The sequence below is a fragment of the Platalea leucorodia genome (assembly GCF_965183815.1).
Source record: "Platalea leucorodia genome assembly, chromosome: 9".
Taxonomy (NCBI): Eukaryota; Metazoa; Chordata; class Aves; order Pelecaniformes; family Threskiornithidae; genus Platalea; species Platalea leucorodia.
In genome coordinates, this window is record NC_138831.1 from 20,327,725 (window position 1) to 20,352,027 (window position 24,303).

At 36.6% G+C, this 24,303-nt stretch overlaps 1 protein-coding gene across 1 annotated transcript in view; it reads left to right on the forward strand.

The window, feature by feature from the left end:
* Window positions 1–24,303, forward strand: part of DOCK3 (dedicator of cytokinesis 3) — a gene marked incomplete at both ends in the record, with an annotated part of 219,664 nt that overhangs the window by 135,275 nt on the left and 60,086 nt on the right. Inside the window, 9 exons of the mRNA XM_082321208.1 lie at window positions 3,423–3,440; window positions 9,352–9,476; window positions 14,864–15,026; window positions 15,520–15,626; window positions 16,349–16,520; window positions 17,199–17,296; window positions 19,301–19,384; window positions 19,739–19,839; window positions 21,167–21,248. Of these exons, the coding sequence (XP_082177334.1) occupies window positions 3,423–3,440; window positions 9,352–9,476; window positions 14,864–15,026; window positions 15,520–15,626; window positions 16,349–16,520; window positions 17,199–17,296; window positions 19,301–19,384; window positions 19,739–19,839; window positions 21,167–21,248 (950 nt within the window). The remainder of the gene's footprint in view (window positions 1–3,422; window positions 3,441–9,351; window positions 9,477–14,863; window positions 15,027–15,519; window positions 15,627–16,348; window positions 16,521–17,198; window positions 17,297–19,300; window positions 19,385–19,738; window positions 19,840–21,166; window positions 21,249–24,303) is intronic.

Below are 24,303 nucleotides of genomic sequence, written 5' to 3' on the forward strand. Positions count from 1 at the left end.
GCCCCTTACTTCTGCAGCAGCAGCTTGAGATGCTTCTTGTTTTGGCACAAGTTGAGGTAGCCCCAGCATAGCCAAGAGTTCATTTAGGGAGGAAACCGGAACCTAGCCAGTCATGCAATCAATAGATATAAAAGCTGGCATTATACTGTCTTGATTTTTACAGTGTCATAAGAAACAGGCTTACTAATTATATTGCGTGTATAGCATTCGAAATACTACCTCATTGCTATGCATTATAGCCAAGACCAAGGATGTCTTTGCAGACATGGGAGATTTTATGAAAGCATAATGGAAAGAGTATCAGATTTTATTACTCGAAAGACTGCAGTGACACATCAGTATCAAAAGTAGTTGTTGTAGCCCCATTATGGAGGCTCTTCAGACAGCACAATAAAAATAGGGATTAGGTGAGAAGAATTTCTAGAAACTAAAGTAAAAGGATTTAGAACAGTAAGTAAAAGGATTTAGAACAGTATGTGTTTTATTTACTAACATACTTGAAAATAACAGTAATACAGCAGGAGAGGATGTGGGCTATAAAGCTAATTATAAATTTTAGTTTTTAGTGACCTTATAGCAGTTCCAGTCTTAACCCAAAGCAATCAAATAGAGAAAAGATTAAATATTGCATGTTGATATGCAGACAGAGCTGCTGCAAGGTGATCTGCTGTAATTGAGATCACAACTGGATGTGCCAGCTAGAATGACTAGATCACAGCTAGAAAAGTCAACGTCAAAAATAATGTTTACTTACCTGTATAAGTGAACTGATTCTCCTACAAGAATTGCTTTATTCTCCATTTTTATGTATAGAGCTGTCCCTCAAGTGCTTCAAACCGCTGACTTTTAGCAAGCTTAAGGAATAGCTTTATGGCCTCAGTGTTCCCCCTAATTGTTTTTTCATTTTCTGGGCCCTAGCCTCTTCCTGCAAGCTGGCATAGTGGGCCTGTCTTCCCTTTACTTCTGCTGTTTTGGGCAATGCTTTTGTGCAGGGGTTGAAGAAGCAGGTTAGCGGTTTTCATGCGAATAGTGCTCCTACCCTAAACTTTAAAAATTCTCTATTTATTGCAGCTAATTCAAATTTCCAAACTTACTTTCTGTCTCTAATTAAGAACTCTAGCAAAAACACTGCCTCAGTGCAAAAGATGTCCACCAAATCATAAGTCTATGATTATGATCTTTGTGATATTCAGCCTAGAGACCTTGGATGTTTAAGGAAATTAAAATCAGATTCCACAGCGTATGTTTGCAGCGCTCCCATTGTAAGGCTGGCTATACATGTACAGTAGTGATCTTCCCAGCTTTGGTCAGCCCATCAGTTTTTCAAATGGTATTCTTCAAAAGACGACAGTTGCTTGCTAATCTCATTTTTGTGGGAACCACAATTCTTGTTGAAGAAAACACAGAGATTTTAAGATAATAATCTATTTGGAATTGGTCTCATATATATAGATAGATAGATCTGCTGAAAATACTGATTGATACAAACAAATGTGTGAAAGGACGACCATTCTGCTGTTAAATGTTTACTGCCTCTCTAGAGGTGCTGGACACCCAGAACTTCTTGATTCGAAGGGGGCTACAAGAGGTCTGCATATAAAGAGTTTAGATGCAAAGCTTTAGGCATTTGTATTTGGAAAAAAAAAGGCTCACATTTGTGGAGAAAGGCAGTTTGTAAATGTCTTTAAGCACCAGGTAAGTAAAAGACAGGCAACCATGGAAGTGTGAATAGACTTTCACTGCAATGATAAATTAGGAACTTGCCAGAATAGAGATGAGATGTGAAGAGAGAGGTAGCTATGAATGGTGCTCTAAACAAAGATTTTCATTATCCTGGGTATTCTCCAGGATAATGGAATCTCTGAAAAATTAGGAGATTAAAGTATAATGTAACCTCACTGATGTGGTGAACAGTGTTCATTCTAATTACTTATCAGTGTTTTTGGCAATGAAAATATGTTTGACATTATTCAAGCACCAGCAGATATTTGCCCATTGTTTACCTTTAAAACAATAATCAAACTGTGATTTGAGTTTACCCAATGTCCAGGATAGAACATTTGGGTAGAGGAAGTTATCTTGCAGGTGGGTTAGCCAGGCTTTGTGAACAAGGAATGTCCAGCAATTTACTTTGTGCTTATGTTGTTACAGCCAGAATCAAAAATTCTTTTTTAGCTTTACTAGTATTGTCTAAAGTTAGAAAATATTTCATTTTTGGAAAAAACAAGCAAACAACCAACTCTGTTATATACATTAGCAGTTCTCAACCATGTCTGCTGCTTTAATTGTCTTTGTCAAACTACCTTTTCCTTGCTTTGCTTCAGAACTCTTTCTTTCTCATTAAAGACAAGGTTTCCTCTTTCAGAAAAGAGCACAGAAAGTTCACGACTTGTATTTTGCAAATGGATGCAAATTTTTTCAAGGCAGTGTGATTTAAAAATGTTTTTTATGAATAAATTAATAAAGGCTAGGTCACCTAGTATTGTTAAAATATGCAGTGATCATTCTGCTGAACCAAGAGATCTATTTTTAAAAAAGTAAATGGCTCTAGCATTTCAAATGAATCTTCTTGGTCATAGGTTTTAACATTTTCACTTTCTTTTTTAATAGGAAATCCTTTCACATGTAGACATATTAAGCATTAAAATTCTGTAGCTGTATCTTTTTACACGGTTTTCTTATCCCATTTTGTTTTCTAAACAGTAGCATTAGTTCCTATATCAAGCCCGCTTTTTCCTCACTCAGATATGAGAAACATGAGTGGTAGCTGGTCATCATTAAGAAATAAAGTGAAACTGTTCTTTATGTGCTTATATCTTGCATGGTTATGCAGAACAAGATTAATATCCTACAAAATAACCATGCCTGTCTTCATTTCTAAAGATAAAATGTTCTTTGTTTCCTACTGTGTTGTGATCTGAGAAGAGCATCATAAAGACACTAATTATCTTTTTTTGTCCGAATCAGAAGGGATTCAGAGAAAGCACTCAGTCAAACCAGCCTCATGAAGAGGTGTGGTGGGTTTTTGTTCACTTGTGTTTTTTTTTTTTTCTTTTCTAAATTGCTACTGGGTTTAAGACCGTCCATCTGATCCTGACAATTTTACCTTTCCCCAGAGATAAAAGCAATGAGGCATGTGCTGCTTGCCTTTTGGATTGCAACTTTATTTGTATACAGAACTTGCTGATCAGAAATCTATTGCATAGGCATGGCGTTTGTCAGTTCCCCAAAGGACATCCCTTCCCTTCCCCATGTGCTGATAAGTATTCTGTCTTTTACTTTGATCCTCTGATGAAAAGTGCATGCTTCATCTTCTACTTGTGAGTGATGTTTCTTTCTCTTTTTTCTCTCTCCTTGTCTTCATTTCCTGGCTTCTCTCCCTTTGCTTTCCCTTTATTCTCTCCCCTTTCTTTCTGATGCAGAGATGAAGATAGTTGGGTGTAAGTTTCTGCTTTTCTGTGTAATGTCTGCTTATTGCTTGCTTTTTCCCATTTTCATATCTTTCATGGAATGTTGGGGATTGGTAAAGATAGCAAATCATGACATCATAGGGAAACTTTGGTAACAGAGAGGCGTAGACTTTGTCTTATCAGCCTCTCTTCATACCACAGTGTTTCAGACAAATTTAGTAGCTATGACAGATGAATCAGTAGCAAAGGTGAGAAACATCTCAGCATCTGTTCTGTCAGTGAGCACAAAGTCATGGCAAAAATACATTAAGAAACGGACGTGGCAAAATCCACAGCTATTCTCAGAATGCTCATGGCAAGAGAGTCAACAAGACTGAAAGACATCATTATGTAATAATTATCCCCAAAAAGCATTTACAAGGAGAATAAAAAATATTTTTGTCATTAATAAACTTGCAGAAATGGAAAGTTAAAATACTAAGCTGGAACAGATAAGAATAGATATATTAAAAATCAGCTCACCACTACTGAAAGGAAACTGTTTCAGGGAAATCATTGAATTTAAAAAGAGCATTGTATAAATTCTTTTCTAGACATAGAAGTTGAACAATGGATAGCAAATAATCTAGTAAATAGTTTGTTCCTTTTCCTTGAAACAATTGAGTGCTCTGTTCACCAGAAGGTAGAGGAACAAGCAAAGTTAAACTTGCGTAATGTTTTCTTTATAGAAAAAAAAAAAAGTTAATTTAATTTGCCATCCAGGCAGTAGATAAAAGCTCTGTTTCCCCTTGCTGCTGTAATATTACTCGCACTAACGTTAATAGGTGCACACTATAACTATTTCAGGAATATAGGCCTTAAAAAAATCAGTGACCGACGGGTGAAGGGGCAGAGAAATAAGCTGCTGCAATGGGTCTAATGTGATTCCCAGAGACTGCCTGACCATACCAGGCTTCTTAATTTTAACAGGCAAGTAGTAATATAGTGGGCAACACGGCAGATTTTTACACCAGTGTCAGAGGTGACTTCACTGTTAAAGCAAGGGAAAATCATACAGTGCGTGGCCTGTCACTCTTAGTCTTCTGAGACATGATTGAGAACAAGTCCTTAATGGTTGGCCAGAGAGCGTTTGAGACACTTCCCATACAGTGCACTTTGTCAGATTTTTCCTTTAGTCTGTCTGTTTTGAAAAAAATAATGTGAAGATCACAAAGCTGATTGTGGGCCTCGTTCTGTTAACCTCTTCTGTGTTGAAATTACTGCGCTTCAGAAGTGGTTGCATGTTTTTCATTTGGAGAAAGTTAGAACTTAAAGTAAGGGTGTAGTATGCTGTTCGAGATCAGAATCCAATTACTGGCACCCTGCTCTTATGCAGTGGCCTCCAGAGCTACTGCAGAAGAAGAGTTGTCCATCAAGGTAATGTCTGGTTTAATATGGTACTCTTGGCCAGAAAGAAGAGCAGGTACCATTGTAAAGAGCCAGAACAAATACAGCCAAAGTACATTATAACACTATCCATGAATATAAGTATTCTACATTTTATAGTTTGTCTCAAAGATTTTAGTTACTTGCTGGACTATGTCTCTTACAAAGTCAAACCCTTAGTGGTTTAGATTGCTGTAACTTCACGGAAGTCAGTGGGATGATGCAGATTTACTCTAGTTGTGGCGATCTTCACTTACATATAGGACATAAATGTATGGGTTTGTTTTGTTTTATCTTCATAAGCCATTGTGGAAGATACTCTGTCCTTCTTGCCCATTCACGCTCTGGGGGTTATTGGCGCTCTTCTCTAAAATCCCAGTATTTTCAAAAAGATAGTAAACTCGGTGATGTTAGAGAGTCAGGTAGACAGGATATCACAGTGTTGAGCCCTGAGTAAATAGGACCATCTCAACAATTTAACAAATATGGCCATAAATACTAATTTTGATAGATAGATTGTTTTTTATATCCTTGGCTGCTTAAATTGTAAAAGACTAAGCTTTCAGTTTAAAAAATCTAATGAAGAGTCTCTCGATAAATACAGTTATTTTACTAAGTTACTTGAAACTAGACCTGCACATCCTGAACGTTGTGAGCTGCCGCTTTTCCCCAGCTTACAGGGGTATGTTACGTGTCCTTTACAGGTTCACAAAGTCCTAGACCATTGACTTCTTAGAAAACAAATTCACTAGAATCAAGATGTCAGAGATTTGTTTGCCTCTTTCTCCTGTAGGAACTTATGTGAATTATGTAACCATTTTTGGACACAGTATTCACCTGTATAAAACAGGGACCATTCCTGTCCTCAGTGTACAAAATCTTTTAGGATCCTTTAATAAAAAGTGTTAGATTAAATGCAGATGTTTTCTGTGAATTGTTACTACATTTCAGTTCAAGTAACTAGTTAGTCTTCTAGTGGAAAACCTACAGATCTTATCAGGATAAATATCCTACTTATTCTAATAGATACTAGACGATTATTGGCCATTGGACTAGTTAATGTTATTAAGTCCTGAAAATTATAAATAAGTATTTGGAAGTCTTCCAGTACATTTCTTTATATTGTAAACACAAAATCGATATACAGCTTCTGTAGCCTTCTCCACCACTCTTTTTTTTCCCCATTACCATTAAAATAGTTTCAGGTGATACGAGAAAGGATTTCATTTCAATATACGTGAACCCCCCAAAGCTATAATTTACTATAATTCAACAATTGTACATTTGGCATAAGGCTTTGTAAATAGGTTAAAACAAACAAACAAAACCAAGCCTCCGTGAAGGGAGGGTAAAGGAAGAGCTGCATAACACATCAGAAAAGAATTCTTTTTTTAATATTGTGAAAAATACTATATTTCAAGACATTTGATAAAGAATTAGTAACTGCATATGTTAGAACTGCGTGTGTTTTATGCTAGAAAGCAGTTTACAGTTGATTTTAAATTGAAAACAATTGTAGAGAGATGGGCTTTAAAACATATACCATTCTGAAAACTCATTAGGTTTTCAGTTCATCCTTGACAGCCACCTAACACAAAGAGACCTCAGCTTCAATTGTCATCCGCAGGTTTTAATCTATAAATACTTTGGCCCACTAGCCTTCTAGCACTTTTTTATTCCTGTACTAATGATAGGAGGCCACAGCTAACCCAGTTTTATAATCTGCACTGCTCTATTTGTGAAGATGTGAGGCCTAAGTGATGCAGGCACACTCTTTTTCTCTCCAAATGCAAGAGTTACTGTCACTTCAGAGCCAGTACTGTTTGTACAGTAGTTTGCCACATAGAGGGCATGCATTGTCTGGTTTGTTAGACAAGTTCTTTATTTATCTTTTTCTTTTTACAATGGAATTAAATATGGGAAAAGCTCTATCTGTTCGTGCATTTGTGTGCTGTTGTGCGGAATGTTTTCTCTAACCTTGCAATTTGCATACTCAAAATTTTTAATAAACTGCTCTGTGTTCAAGCATTTGCTCTAGTTTCTGTGCAGCCCATTAGTGCATCTGAGCTCAAACCCCTCAAAAACAGTAGCAGTTGCAGAAAAAAATGGCTTGCGAGGACTCAGCAAGAGATATAGTTAACTAATATGTTGGAAAAAGGAGATACTTCTTTGTAGTAAGGTTATTTTCACTGAAATAAATGGAAGTTTTTGAGTTTGTAGTTTAAACTCCAGATTTTCAAGAAACTGATGGGCTCCATACCTGATAGTTAAATGCTTTTTGTCTTTGCTAGATATGTTTACTTTCCTATTTTTACTATATGTAATGGCCTTTTCTATTTTTTTAAGATTCAATAGACAGTATTTTTACAAGAGAAGGTGAACCATTACACTTCACTAAAATACTTTTTCCCTTCTTTCTTCATCATTTTGATCCAAATCCACTGTTTTTTAGATTCCTCTACCCCCCACCCCAAAGGCATTTTTTTTAATTAGCGAAGTAATATCCTTCCTGTTAAGTTTAATGGAAGATAAGATGCTATATATAACGAAATGCTGCCTTTAATTTAGGCTGGAAAATTATTTGCTATCTGACATTGGACTTTGTGTAGCCAGACTGTCTTCCAGAAAAGAGGTCATAAATAGGAAGCTCCAAAATGCTAATTATAGTGAGTACAATTAATTTCTATTACGAGTTATAACATACAAATTGAAACTTTTTTCCTCATTGTGCAAACTGCTAAGAAAAAAAGATGGAGTCTGTTAGGCAGGAGGATTTTCAAAACAAAAGTCCCTACTTAAACTGTCTTTTGTGAGGAGTTTTGTATTTCCTTGATATTCCTATAGTCAACATATAGGTAGCTTAGCTTGATTTTGAACAGCAAGATAATTTTCTCTGTTGTTGTGGACCGTGGAGTGTTGCATTTGATGACTATTCTTTGATGAGAAAAAACAGATCAAATATTTGAGGTCTTTTCACCAGCCTCTTGCTGTCATCTTTTTCCCCTTAATGAACCATAGCATTTTCAGACCTCTAACTGTGAGGTGTTTCAAGCAGTCAGCTCTGTGTGAATCCACAGTGAGAGTGAGGTTAATGGAAAAAGGAGGACATTTTGCATACAGATTTCCATTCATAAAGAGTTCCTAGCAGAAAGCACTGAATGTCAGCTAGAGAGCTGTATTTTCCATGCTTAAAAAGTTGTACTTATGTCCAGAAATAAAAATGAAAGTAAAGACAGAACTGAAAGCTTCTATTGTTTGTCCCTACAGTAGATTAAGGAACAAATTCTGTGGGGTTATAGACTTCAAGAAGAATCTGAAGTGCTGCTTTGACAGACACAAAAGGATATCCCTCACTGCCTGAAAGCAAATGCTGCCTATTTCATTGTGCTTCTGATGAATAAACAGATTTAACTGCATCAGCTTCTCCAAGTACTGGGGTGGAAGAAATCAGACATTCAAGGAGTCTCTGCTTTGCTGGATAACCATTCCATTACTTCATTATTTAGTCTTTTGAGGCTGCTTAACAAAATACTTGCCTTGAAAGGGTTTAATTTTTTATTGTTTTAATTTTTTTTGTGTTTTTATATATTGCCCTTTAGTATGTTTGCCTTTGTGGCAAGTAAATAAAAAGAAGTGGTAAGTGAGCCATCATGAAATGGTGACAGTAACTAAATCTTATAGAAGAATACGTGTTACCTGCTATCCTTTTGGTGCATGCTTTAGAATTGACTGCATTAGTTTTCAAAGCAGTTTCCCAAATCAGAATCTTTAAAAAAAAAAAGGGAGCTAGAATCTGTCAAATTCAGGATAACAAGATGCTGACATAGATGCTAGCATTTGTATTTCTGAATATAGCCATTTGCTCTGAAAGCTCTTGAAAATGAGGTAGTGAGAAATTGGCAAGTATCCATACTGCCCGCTTTCTTATATTCATGCATATGGATACCAGAGGGTAGCCAAAAATCTGGCAAAAAAAAAAAATTTATAATTTCTTCTTAATCCATCTGAACTGAATTACAACGAGGTTTCCAAAAAGGCTGCTTTTATTTTTTTGTTATGATAAAAAGAAATTATGAAAATATAGAAAATACTTGAAGAGCTAACTGAACATTATTTTCTGCTGATCATCAGAAAAATACTTATTTTTCTTAAAATATATTGGAAATGGGAAGTCTGATGTTAATGATGTTTTGTCAGGCTTAGCCTGATACTTCCAAATCAGCTAACTAGACAAAGTAGAAGATTTTTTTTTCCCTTCCCTGCTTACACACAGTAAAAGCAAGTATTGATTCTGAGTTCACACTTAATAAAGGCATTACTAACAATGGTCTGATTTTATGCACTTATATTAAAATGTTCATCCTTATTAACAATTAACTTGCTGCTTGGAATGATTTGGGCATCAGCCATAGTCTTGCAGAACCAGAAAACGGTTTGCAGAATCAAAATATGTTGCACACAGGCACTGAGTCTTCCATGTTGAATTTAAGCATGTGACTCCACTCTTTTACTGTAGGTGATATACGCAATGACTTATACCTGACGTTAGAAAAGGGAGACTTTGAAAGAGGTGGGAAAAGTGTGCAGAAGAACATTGAAGTGACCATGTATGTGCTCTATGCAGATGGAGAAATCTTGAAGGTGAGTGCTTATTTCCTCTGAGCTTCAGGTGCCATCTGCTTGCTCCGTGGACATGTTCTCTTGTTTTATTGTCTCTGATGCAAGGGAAGTGCTAAACTAAAACCAGATCTTCCTTCCCCCCACCCCCTATGTTGTTAAGCTATATATTATGATGAAGGAAGTGATCAGTTATAAATTTGAAAGAATTTGGAGCACTTCCCCTATATGGGAATAGGGGACTTGGAGAAAATATTCATAAACTGAAAAGGTTATGTAATTTCAAAATGTGATGTCAGTGACTATAGTAAAAAGAAAATTTAGAGTAACTGTAGTCAGAAAGAACTGAAGAGTATATGACAAATATCTAAAATGAAATAATGTGTGTCATACAACATGATGAAATGTGATTACAAGAGAGACTTTTAAATCTGAGTTGTTGGAGTTATGGTACCGAATGTAGTTTTGGAAAATAAATTTGAGTAGCTGTATTTCCAAGATCTTGGCTTTCACCCTGAGAGGGCTCTGTTCCAGCTGTGGATGGTGATGTTTAATGTTTTTCTTTCTTCCTCTGCTCTTTCTTTTAATATTATTGAAGAGAAGAAGATAAGTCAGCTTTTTGTGGGGTGGGAGGGTGTGAGGATGGAGAAGTAAACAAAAAGTATTTCGACATAAACATCTATCAGAAATGGAGAAGTGGCTGCATTAAAATGTATTAATCAGAACTTCCCCCTACTTTTTTTTTTACCTCCACTGCAATAAAATGGCCTTTGTAGCCATTATCATAGAAGAGTCTGAACACCAAAGTGCTTGTGTACCAAACTCATTGCCACAGTCTGTTTTTTTAATTGAAAGGAGAACTTCCCTTTATTACTACAATTGCTTGTGATTTCATTAAAAGAAAAGTATATCTCTTGTAAGGAACTGGCTTGTGCTCATAACTGTTGCAGGAAGATCAAAATCCTTATCTGTTTAATTGCATTAGGCGTACCTTTCAAACTGAGTGACACATTTTTAATCGTCGCTTTATTTCACAGCAGTCTGCCAAAGACCAATGTAGGTCTTTACCCTCTAAACTGCAGTATCAGCATCTTGAAATGCTGACGTACGTAATGGTAGCTAATTATACTGTAACTGTGGCTAATGATTAAGTATAAAAGCCGTATAATTTCTAGACATTATCAGTCTTAACTACTTCTGTGGTTTTGGTTGGGAATGGCCATTCTCAGATACTGTTATTTTTTTCTTACCCTTGCCTGTTATTACTACTGTTACAGTACTTCAGGGCTTTACGTGGGATAGTGGAACAGACATGGTACAAACAAACAAAGACTAGTAAAAGGTAGTCAGTCTGATTAGAAAAAATTCAGGTGAACATTTGTCGTAAAGGAGAGACTTTCCATATAAAGGATCCTTTGTGGTTTTTAAATTTAAACTACATATTTAAAAGAAAATGTTTATACCAGTTTTTGTATTACTGCTTCTCTGTATAGTTGCAGTCAAAGCAACAAAGATCCTTCATTTACATCAGGGAGATCTTTGGTTCATGATGTCTAATGATGCCTAAGATCCACTGTATTTCAAACATGCAGACAGTACAATTTTCTACATAGGAAATACTCAAAGGTATAAACTATCATATCTACTGAAAAACAAGTAAAAGGGCCATCAGGGACAATAGAAGTTGAACTCTCCTTCCCTTTAATTTGAACTCCTTCTCACTGCTTAGATATGTTTGTGTCCTGTCTTAACTGCAGAATAGAACTAGAAAAATAACATGTAAGACTGAATATCAGTTGAACTGAATATAGAGGCATAGTTCAAAAGTGCTAAATGACAGTTTGAAGGAATAATCACATGCACATAAGAGAAAGAAGCAGCTACTTAGAATTGAGTTTGCAAACTAATCACGTCTCTTTTTTCGTCACTGCTGTAGTTTTTACGTGATGTAAAAATTCTGCAAATTCATCTACTAAAGTTAAAGCGAGTGAGACAGCCATCTGGAATTACTTAGCGGGTTAACTTACCATTGAACAGTAACGTCCTTGTAGAAGACAGTTAACCCTACTAAGTGTATATGGCTGCTCTAAGTCTATAGAAATGCCCTGAAAATTGTAAGGATTCAGCTCCTTAAACTGTAGATTTCCAGTTTGTCTCAACTTTTAGAATGCAGATTTTGGTTGTAAAATACAGGCAAAGTTTGTGCTCAAAATACTCCCGTGCTTCAGGTGAAAAGCCCCAAGAACAAAGCGCTTCATCAGTTCTAACCATCCCACCTGTGCAATGGGTTTTGGGAAGTCTAGGTATCCATTTGTCTAAAACTCAACACAGGTCTATTAGTCTGGGTTATTTCAGTATGCCACTAAATGGGTACTGGTTTACCTTTTACATTAAGAATTTAGTTTTAAGCCCTTGATGGCTTATTGTTCACTGCAACCGTCTGGTTTAGGTAATCGTTGGTATGGACACCTAGAGCAGTGTGTGATGACCTGCCGTTTTCTATTAGGAGGGAGCTGGTTTCACTCAAAGACAGACTGTAATTTCATTCCTAGATCAAGCAGCTGTAAAGAGACTGCTAGATCAGGACTTTCATTTCAGTCATTCAGCATAATCTAAAAGAAAATACTGAAGACTGCAGCAAGAGGAGTCTAATATAATGTTAAGAATAAGGTGTGTGTTCGATAGGGGTTGGTGCAGTACTGATGAAGGGAATTGCTTTGTTTGGGTTCCCAGTCCCCGAATGATCCCTTGCGTGACCTGAGGTTGCTTTGAAAGTTTAGCTATTTTCTTTCTTCTATTTCATTTGACTAATTATGACATTAATTTATTAACTTTCAGTAGGTGATATAGTAGAGAAGCTAATAAAAAACTCCAGTTCAAGCTTACAATAGTATGGGCAGAACACTGAAAGTTCACTCACTGATCCCAAAGCACGACTGTTCTTGGTTGAAATATCCTTTACTGTTCCTGACCTACGGCCTTTCCAAAGCAGACTGCCAAATGAGAAAGTGTGTGCTGAGTTACACAGTACAGTGGGGGAATTGCCACAATATTTTCATCTAATATTAGAATAAAATCTCTAAACTTTTCCTGAACAGCAGCACAATCAAAATCTGAATTATGCCTTTGTGAAGACTTTAGCAGAACCATACGCAGCGTTAATGAGAATATTTTGTCTGTCTCAAATCCTTATTGCTGTTGAGTATATCTCGGTCCAGAAATAGTCCTATTGAAAGCAGTGAAATTATTCCCAGAATACAGTGCTGTTCAAAATGAAAATGAGTATTTCCTTTTCAAAATGGTCTTACTCAATTGTTGGTATCTTTCTTCTGAAAAATAAAAAACCTTGACACACTTCTCACTTATTCTTCTTTTTGTTCCAGTAGCAGGAATATCTTATTAATTGCAAGGTATACCTTAAATGATAAAATTATTACCTGATACTTTGTCTAGCTTTGCTTCCCTTGCTTGCCTCTGCCCTCTAATACACCTACATATTTGGGTCTCATGGTAACGAGGTGTAGAGAGACTAGTTTCATGTTTATATTTTGCAGATCACAATTCAGAATTAAAGATGAAACAATCCTCCCTCCTCAGATTGTGGATTGTAGTATAAATGCATAGAAACTAAGTTAACAACCAGCAGGAAAGGCTCTTCACCTATGCATTTATTTAAAGTTGATAGCATGAAACAGCATTCAAAGACTGACCATTTGTCTGACAAGGCAGGTAATTTTTTGAGGCAACAGAAGAAAGCTCACATTAAAATTTTAATTTTTACTGTACCTTATAGAAGAAACACAAACACTATTTTACTTTCTCCTAAGAACCTGATGCTGAATGAGGTTTTGGAATTGCTGCGTTGAATCCAAACAAGTTACTGTTACTACAAAATATAACTGGGATATTGCAGGCATTCTGTTTTTTAGTACTGCCACCACTACTCTCACTCCAACTTGTTAATATCTGCAACAGTTAATTCTTGTTGCTGTATTTTAAAAAATCACCTTTATGCCGGGATTGTGGCACATACCATATGGTTACTAAGACTTGAGAGGACTGAGTTTTGTGAGTATATGCTAAAGTCACTCAGTTTGGATTAGAGCCTTTGCAATGAATCTCTGTCCAGGGAGGCTGTTCTTGCATGGAACCCCAAAATTCCAGAGAACTTTTCTTTCTTTTTGGGCTTCTTCACAAATTCTTAGCTTTCTTGAAGCCAGAAGAATATTACCACAGGCTGAACTAACTGAGTCTGGTTAATGGGATATACTTGACTTGATAGTCCCTTGATTACAGATGAAAAAATCAAATCAACATCGTCGGTATTTTCTTGGGGTAGAATTTAGAGATGCCTTGGGGAAATGACCAGTGGTTCTTCTTGCCATGATACTATTCCATGTGGGGTGTTTTTATGTCAGAATTTATATTGCATGTGTCGTTCTGGGTCCGCTTAGCTTCTGTTTCTTCCTGGATTCATTATCCTTAGAGATGCTAAAAGTGAAGAACCTCAAAGCTGTCTTTTTTCTGCATGGTTTTTATAAGGTATCACATCTTTTGGGTCTCTCTAAGTGCTAGGTCTAGAACATGGGTGAGTGCTTATATAAAAGAATGTGCTTTCTGCTCTATGTCTTCATTACAAAGGACCTTTTACTGTCCTTATTTCAGGACTTCAGTATTTCTCCTAACTTCCTTTGCTCGTGTTCTGACTAAGGATTTCTATATTTCCTAAATAATACCAAGTCGTGTTTTTCTTCATCTGTATTTTGAGAATACATAGATTGGTCAAGATCTCTGAGCTTTTTATATCTGAAAGGAGAAATTTATATCCCATTATGTTTTTAGGTGATAACTATTCAACAGAAACTCTCTGCTTACCACTAATGAAGTAACTTAATCAGAATTTTCTGGTATACTTGGTGAGGCTGGATGGTTGTAGTTTAAAAAGACCGACATTTTTAAGAGCTTGAAAAGTTCAGGTATCACTTCTGAACTGAGATACTGAAGCAGAAATCTGATTAAATTATGTTTTCAGAAAAGTCTAATATTATAAGTGATGGTCCCATTAGGTATTTTTTTTTTTTTGACTCATATATTAGGACTTACGTGTTTATTGTATCTATTCTATGCTTGATAGAAAACTTAGCTTAAATAATAACTTAAATAACAACTTAAGCTACTGGAATTCATCCAGTATTATAGGTCTCCTAGTTAGTTCATCCTTTGACCTAGAATGCAGTTTAAAGATCTCTTCAAAAATTTCAGATTTCATTGTGTCTGAGTTTCTGCTTCTGACTCTTCCTTTATGTCTACAGGAAGATATAAATTATATAAAAGTTATCACCATGTAATAAAATGACTCATCTGTAGTAATGTGATGTCTTTTAATCTTAAATTGTTTTCTTTTGTTCCAGGACTGCATCAGCCTGGGCTCAGGAGAGCCAAGCAGGAGTGCATACCACTCTTTTGTCCTTTACCACAACAACAGCCCTCGATGGGGGGAAATCATCAAGTTGCCCATCCCTATCGACAGGTTCCGTGGGTCTCACCTCCGGTTTGAGTTCAGACATTGCTCCAGTGAGTGCAAAATAAAACCAAGAGAAATCCAAAAAAGCTGAGGTCTTTCCTTTGTCAAGTTATGTTTAGATGAGGCTGTTAGTGGGTGGAAAGCAGGAAAGGGGTGCCAACTTAAAATACAGCAAAGGTGTACTGCTAATTAGCTCGTTGCTACATTTATTAAACAGCACATTAAAGACATCGTGAACAATCAGTGCAGGGCAAAACATTTTGTAGATGTTCTCCCCTGCTGTTCTTTTGCTGTTTTTTTCTGTAGAATGTTTTCTTTACAGCATGTACATTTTCTGTTTTACTATGATGTAAATGTTTGTGTTTGTTTTGAGGCTTGTTGATCATTTGCATACAATTAGACGTAATATATTATATGTTGTTTCTTATGTAACCTGCATGCTTTTTGTTAGGCATGCAGAGAAGTTAGTAAGTAACCTTGTGGTATATATGGACAGACAGAATATGTACAAATATGATTCCTTATTTCTGTCTCTTGCTACAGCAAAAGACAAGGGAGAAAAGAAGCTCTTTGGTTTTGCATTCACTCCATTGATGAGAGATGATGGCACTACCTTGTCGGATGATATCCATGAGCTTTATGTTTATAAGGTACCAATTCTTCTCTGCAGACTTTTCACCTACTCATCTCTGCTTCAGTTTAAATAAGTAATGGTCATTACGTTATCTTTTTCTCCCCCTTCATTAGAAGTATGTGAGGAATAGATTAATAGTAGTTTCAAGATTTTATAAATTCCAGATGACACGACTAGGTATGGATACAGCCTGCTATTGTAGGTACAGCTCACCTTTTCCCTTCAGATAATGATGATTTATCATCTGTTAATCCTGTCCATTTTCAATTCAAACATACTAGTGTTTATGAGCATTCGGCAGTTTAACCAGCCTATGGCATTACTCTGTACCTTTGTATTATGAAATTATGCTGTACTTCAAATGTATGATGTGACAATGCTACAGCTTGGCAACCCTGCAGCAAGGGGTTTGGGGAGGGTTGTTTGTTTTTTTTCCTTTCTGCTGATTTACCTTGGTTTATTTCTTCAGTATAATTTTCAGACAGCAGCACTAAGTTGTACAGTTGGAAGATTGTGATAAGTTCTAAAGAGTCAGTGGTTAGGAGACCACGCTTTCTAGAGCTGGGTCTGTTTTGTGTATGTACAGGCCCTGAAGGTGGTAAGCACAGCTTTTTCCTAGAAGTGTTTTTGTGCACCCAAAAGATCAATAAAAGAACTGTTAGGCAATTGCTGTCAGGGTGTGAGTATGTGGAATGAGATAGAGTAGGTACAACTCCATTTCTTGTCCTGTACCTGCAGTGTGATGAGAACAGCACATTTAACAATCACGCACTGTACCTGGGGCTGCCTTGCTGCAAAGAGGACTACAATGGCTGCCCCAACATCCCTTCCAGCCTCATTTTCCAGCGCAGCACCAAAGAGACCTTTTCAGTCTCCACACAGCTTTCTTCTACCAAACTGACCCAGAACGGTAAGTAGCTGATCCTTCAAAATCGCCCAGGGCAACAGGGATTATGAAAAAGAGAGAGAAGATGGGTATGCTTGTGCTCTCTTTATTTTACTAAAATACTCTTTTGTTATAATTTCTTTATATGTATGCTTTTTTTTTTTATTAACACTGTTGAAATGAGCAGAAACTGGTTTTTGGAGGAAATAAGGATATTGACAGATGGCAGAGAAATTACAGACATGACTCTAAGTGCAAGAGAAGAGTGATATTTTAAAGCAAAGTTAATTTTCATTAAATGATTGAAGAACAAAAAATTCAATGTTAGCACTTTTACACAATCCAAAGTTTGTTTTGTTCGGCTTTTACAGAGTTACTAATTAAATAAAAATTTGTTATGGCAATGTCCCTGAAGCATGGGAAGACAAAAGTGGATTGTCCACAGTGCAGTATCAAGTCACATAGGGAAAAATGCAGTCTTTACTCTTTTTAAAGTACTTTACCATTCCTCTATTCATTTCTTTGTTAGTAGTATTGGACTTACTCCGTATTTTCCTTCTTGTTTTCCCTTATTTTTTTTTTCGAGAAGTGTGAACTGCAACAAGAGCAGAAGTGTAACATGTAATGAATGTCTGTTGGGTCTGGGGTTGCCGTTCTTCCCTCTGCGTATGGATTCTAGCTCTTTCTCTCACTGTTCTGCAGTGGATTTGCTTGCCCTACTGAAATGGAAAGCTTACCCAGATCGTGTGATGGATATTCTAGGAAGACTGAGACATGTCAGTGGCGAGGAAATTGTTAAGGTACAACATGAAATAACAGTCTTTGGATGTATCTGTGACAGCAAGTGAATTCAGACCTGCAATACGCTTCTGAATGTTCCCTTTTATTGTACTTTTTGATTCATTCTGTGAATTCTCAGTGTGTATGAATTGGGATTTTATTTTGACAGGAAACTGAACAGGAAGATACACTCCAAAAATTAATGGATAGTTAGTCCTTGGGATCAAAATAGAGCTAATCCTTAGTAAAATTCCCCCATCCACATGTGCTGCAAGTATCAGGTCCTCAGCACCAATTGTCCCACTCTGCAGGCCCACTCCTGTTGAGCCACACTGCTTGCTGATGTAGACGTAGCCACTGGTAGTGGTGTTTTGTGCAGACTTACCTGTTCCAACAGGATTTTCTAAAGGACATTCTCTGAAATAGCATGAGTGTTGTTGGTCATTTCTAGGGTGAAGAAAACACAGCTGGCTCAGAAAACTTGACCTTTTCAAACAGCTAGTAGAGTTGATCTATATTTCTATTTTGTAAATATGTTCCGAACATCTGTGTAGAGGAGAAAGAAATGTGAAACCTTGAAAGTTACATTTTGCTCAATGGCCGATGAACCATCCTGCAAACCCATTTTCCTATCCCAGCACTGTGAAGTGGAGCTGTTGCCTAGACCACCAGTCGCTCTCTAGCGTGTCTAACCTATCAGTAATCTCCTATCTGATAATTTCGTCGCGTTTTGTAACCACTGCTGCTCTACATGCCAGTCCTTTGTGTGACCTGAACTTTCTTAGGTCAAAGGAACTTCAAAATACGTTTGAATACTTGTGGTCTCAGCAAGAACAAAGTGCGTTCCAGATATCCCTCTGATAATCTTAGGTGTGCTGAGAACTCTCCCTCGAATTTATTTCTATAAATCTAGAAGTAAAAGGAGATAATTTGTAACGGCAAACAACCAAAGAGAAGAAACCAAAAAGAAATGCCGCCACTTAATTAGTAGTTTATGATTAAAGGCACTTCACTGTAACTCATTTGAATGTTGCCATATCTTGAATGTTAATCTTCATGATAACTTTGTAACAGTAACAGAAGAGGAGATACTCCATTTATACTGGAATTCTTCAAGAATGTTTTGTACACTTAGTTTGCAGGGCAGTACGAGTATCTGTTTTCTATAGAGAAAAGCATAAAAAGATATGGATTAAATTATTTCAAGGGGAAAAGTAATTGATTCCCTCCCTAAATCAGCTGCCATTTGGCATTGGGATATGAAGAACACAATGCAATAATTCAGAAAAAAAATTTATCCTTTCAGAGACTTCCTAAATTGTTATATTTTATTTCTTGTTTTCCACGTCAGAAATTTAATTAGAATAGATTAAAAAGTCATGAGAGAATGTGCAGTTGACTTGATCTTCAGCATTCTTCTTCACAGTCATCCATTCTGAGGACGGTGCTTTCAGGAAAGAACATCACTAAGTTGTCAGAATTCAGTAAGCCGCAGTGTTACGAATGAAAGAAACAATCGGCAGTATGTAACTTGACCCAGTTAATGCTTGTTAGAAAAGCTTTACTTTCTGTCATATAACAAAAGTTTTCAATATTAAACATAATTTGGAGCACCAGTTAATGTGATTCCAAGTCTTGAATTTGATGACGAACAGCGTCTGATGCACTCTAATGATATCAGAATGGAAGTAAGTTGTTTTGCCACTGTTGTTAGGCAGCACTTTTAGTCAGCTTACAGTGAAAGGAACACTCAGTTATATTTACAAATCAGGCATGCCGTACATATTTCTTCTTTTCTGTTTTTCTGTCATTTTTGTTTAGAAATATTCCTTTTAAAAAGAAAAATTCTTCTTAGTAAAACAAATGAAAGTCTATCGCAGCATATGGATGAACCTGAAGTGGTTTGTCCTTGGCAAGTGTTTCACAAAGATATCAACGTGTATGAAATAGTTAAAGTGGGGGGAAATAACCGTCTTTTGAATGCAATTGAATTTGAAATTCTTTGTTTATTCATGTCATTTTAGTTCCTACAAGATATTCTTGACACGTTGTTTGTAGTTTTGGATGACAACACAGAAAAGTATGGTCTGTTGGTCTTTCAGTCTTTGGTAAGCTGCTGAATTGTTACTTTTCTTTATCTCATGGTCAGTGAGTTTTAAGTTTCTTATTATCATGTTGCTAGTATTTTACTTCCATGAAATATGAAATATTCAGCTGGATCCAGCCTTATGTTTTCTGTAATAATCTTGGGTGAGGAGGGAAGGATAGGCTCAACAGATCGAGTACAGTAATATTTGTTGTCACTTGGGAGAAGCAAACAATAACATCTGATAACACAACTACCGACTGTTTAAAGAAACTCATGTAGTTCATTGTTCCTCAGCTTGTGTAACTTGTTTATACAAACCTAGCAACATTGTGCAGTTGTCTTTAGTACGGGTTCACTTTTTCATCTCCCACAGGTATTCATCATAAATCTGCTGCGTGACAGCAAGTATTTTCATTTTCGACCTGTGATGGACACTTACATTCAGAAGCACTTTGCAGGAGCACTGGCTTACAAGTAGGTTTTGTTTATCCATCACTTCAAGAGATGGTGTTAGCAAGCTTTTGAATGATGTCACCATCAGAATCATAACCTTCATGTTAGCAGTGGTTTTCAAAAGTACAGCTACTCAGATGAAAGTTTTCCAGCACAGTTGTAGAGAAAAGCTGCTGAATATCACCGGTGGCTAAGAATGAGTAGACTTCGGAATTTGTCTTGCCTTTCTGAACTTGCTGAATCTTAATTTCTTTTTTTTTAACTGAAGAGGCACTGTCACTCAGCAACAGCTCGTTATCAGTCTGTACTAATGAGCTATCAAGAGCATATATGTTTCTTGTCATAAGGATGTTGGGATATAAGACTTGTGTGAAAGCTTAAAGAACTAATTGTAATTTCCTCTTCCAAAGTAGACAGGTATTCACATAAGAAGATGTTCTATTTGATTACAGTAAATGTATAATTTCAGTAGATCAGAAACTTAATTTTCACTGTCAGTTTGAAGATTCTGCCTTATTTTCTAGTATTCGTTTTTGTGTTTTGCATCGGAGAATAAGACAGATTTTTGAAAGCAGTAACAGTTACCATTCAGGGTGTTGTTTTTCCTTTCTTTTAGACCATTTCTTTTGTATATTTGAGCATATTCTATCTTTGGCCACAATAAACTGTTAAAAACAGCTTATAATTGGGTTTGATTGTTTTAAGCCACTCACATTTTAGTGTAATTTAAAAAAATATATTAGAAATATTCTGTCAATGACAGGTAAAAAACTGCAGATACTATACAACACTAGAAGGCATAGTCATGTTTAGAGGGTAAAAAGGTGTTCTACTTTCTGTTAATTATCACCTCTTTCAGACAAAACAAATTATTTTTGGTAGTCTGATGTCTGAAATACAACATGTTTTTAATACAACTCTTAAGTTAGTCCAAATGGTATTGTATACTTAGGAAAACAGATGCATGCATTTTCTTTGTGATCTTAGTTTCTAAAAACTTCTTACTTAGAGGAGATCTGGAATTTCTTAAAAAGAGTATGTTTTGGTCTTAGAACTATATTGCATGCCTTTATCAAAGCTATCTCTTTAATAACATCTTTTTGATGTTCTCCTAGAGTTCCTCATGGTCTAAGATCAATTACAGAGAAGAATTTTTTTCTGGTTTTGAAACTTAAATAAACATATATATTATGTAAATTCAGTAGCTAGGACAGCTATAGCTGACCACTGAAATTGAGTGAAATGAGATATTTTATACATTTCTTCCTAAAACCAAAATGTTTGTTGCCTCACTAATTTTAAAATAGTGCTGAAGGTTTCTCTTCTTTTCACCGTTTGTCGTATTCAGAGAACTGATCCGATGTTTGAAGTGGTACATGGACCGTTCAGCTGAGCTTGTACGCCAAGACCACATCCAGGAAGCAATGAGAGTATGTATTCAATGGAAGTATTTGTGTGTCTGTTCCGTCTGTGACTACAAACGGGCTGGGGAAGCTGTAAGTAAAATCAAGGGTAGTCTGACACTGACTTCTTATTTATTTAACCAGATTTTTTTAATATTTGGCCAAAATTTTAATTTTAGGGGGAGATTCACTCTTGTGCAGAAAAAAATGGAAGAATTATGTCTCCTGAAGTCCTTTTGAAGCCCTATGGAGAACTTAAGTGGGACTTAGATGGAGTATAAGTGCACTGGCCATTTATATATGTGGTCTACACCTTGCACTTCAAGAAGCGGTTATTTTGAATGTATTAGGCACGGGTGCTGTGGATCAAAGATAGGCTTTTTATTTCTGGCTGTGGCACAGCTTCATTGTATTACTGGTTGAAGTTCTGGAGTATTTTATGAAGCAGATAAATGAGCCTTTAACTGGATGGAAATTCTAACAACTGTCATTGCAGAGGACCTAAATCACAGTTCCATGATGAGAGTATGATCTCCCAGCAAGGCACAGCTTTCTAGTAGTGTGTGAAACAAAGGGAGTATTTCTGGTGCTATTACAGAGATATCAGAGAATAAATAAAATATTCATTTTACCACATGTAATTGTAAAACAGAAAGATAGTGTGTCAAGTACATAAATACAAGATTCCAAAATTTGCAGGAAGGTATTTTCCTTTGAGTGAATGTCCATCTGTGCCTTCTTACTCTGAGTAGGCTTATGTCCAAACATTTGAGTCTGGGCACTTTTAGAACTAGTAGCAGTGGCAGAGAGTAGCACTTTCTTTTTCTCAGTCTCTCATGTCAGTACAAATGGGTGAAGCATCTCACAGGTGAAGTGCACACACACACACATACACCTTTAATTTCTGGCAACCGTTTGGGAAAGTCAGAGGTTGTTCCTTGTAAATGTGTTTATGCTTGTGTCTTGGTGTACGTTTCAGACTTTATTATGGCTTTTTCTTTCTTCTTGTGGTATTTTTGTTCTTTGTTTTGCCTCCTTCCGTCTAATTTAGTCAGTATTTTTGAGGAAGTAATTTTTATTTTTTGAGAATCCTTGTTCAGTTTGAATGGTATGGCATCACCGCCATCAAGTAGCTTTCAAGATCCCCTGTTAAGATCATATCCTGAGACTTACAAGGGCATTATACCAGTGTTTACTTTGTCTTTTGTAGTTATATACATACTTAGAAACTTCTTTGTAGTACTTTTCAACCACAGATTCATAGGGAATGGTAAAAATGGGGCAAAGATGTCTTTCCAAGAAATTATCAACTTTCTCATTCTTTTTGTTTCCATCCTTATCCTTCTTTTTTTTCTGAATTACAAAGAAACCTATTAAAATTATGAGATGAGAGGAAGATCTCTAGCTGGAATGACTTCTAGGTTTTCTGCCCCCTCAAACCACTCATTAGTGCTATATGCAACGCAGCAAGTAGAGATGTATGATATTGTCCCTATGCAATCTGCTTTTTTTTGAACCTCATAGTAGTCCTCTTCAGAAATATTAAAAATACAAATGCTGGAATGTCTTTCAGAAGCTTGGTTATTCAACCTACTGTTTGTGAATAAGGTACATTATTTCAAGGATTTCAAGGCAGCTCTTTGCTTGCTGGGAATCTCAAGTGCTTGCCTAGAAAGTAGCTGTTCCCTCCATGAGTGTGAGGTCAATTTGAAGACTTGACAGCCCAAGCCATTCCAAGCACAGGACTTACAATTACCACCAGAGTTTCTGCAGACCTGACAGCGCATCCTCTACACTGACACTGCTGTCACATCTTACTCACACAGTTGCCTTTGCAGGTATATCTTGGAGGCCCAAATTAAGGTCTTTACCTTCTTCCATTAGAGGGAAGTGTTTAATTTCCTTCTTTTTTTCTAGATTTTATTTCAGGCATTTGGAGCAAGTTTGTACCAAAACCATTATCATTGCAAATGTGTCATTACTAGTACTATATTCTAATGTTAGGAATTTCTGTGGCCTTGGATGTCTTCACTTGCATTAGTAGTTCTTCAACTGAGAAAACTGGATAGCTCTCTATCCCCTTTTCCCTGAATTAGCTGTTAAGTGTAATACCCTAAAGCAGGTGTTGAAATATCTTTGCACTCTTTTTTGGCTCTTGACTACCCATGTACATTGATGATGGCTATGGAGATGTCCCATAGGATTCTGATTTTCAACCTTGGCATTAGCAAGTGGTGCTCTAGACTATTTCTGAAATTACTTACCTTCCTCAAGACTGCTCTTAATTCTCAAAAAACTTCTATGAAACCTAGAGAAACTATAACCAAAAGGATGTCTCTAGACATCTAGACACATACTAGAGCACGTGGCATCATGTTCCTTTATTATGCCCTACAACAAGTTCCATGTAAACTGCATCCAGATACAGCTGCGTGTGCCTCCCTGGAGAGTTCTGTAACGACGTGTCCATGTATGGCTCCACAGACAGTTTTACTTTCTCTACTAGTCATGGCAAAACTCAGGAAGTGTATCCAGGAGATGTCCTTTCAGCTTCAGTCATCCTCCAGTAGTAGAATCACAAGTGGTTTTTGCCTAGGTTGAGGAACACGCTGAAAAAGCAAGACCTGTGCTTCCTCAGGAATTCACATCTTCATATTGGTGTTCTGGAGCTGAACCGCACAGAACATGCATCAAATGTTTTCTAGAGACTTCGAGGTACTGCATACCATTACTATAGGGCTTTGCATGAATCAGTGAGGTGGAAAGGGTCAGTCTTCCCCGTTCATTTCTTCCAAACCCTGAACATACTTTCTGAGCCAAGCCAGCCAGGGAGCTAGTGAATGAGAGATTTGGAATTACATTCTCAGCCTGCCTTTTGAGACTGGGGACTCCTCCAAATTGTTTTCTTCACCTTGAATTTAAAAAAGAAATGTCAGTCTGTTGCTTTTGAGACCAGTCTGACTCTGGATTTATTCATTACTTCATTCAGAAATAATTACCTTATTTGGTGATTTACATTTTCTACAGTCTCACTTTTTCCTAAAAATACCAGAAAATTGCTAATGTAATTATAATTGTTCCA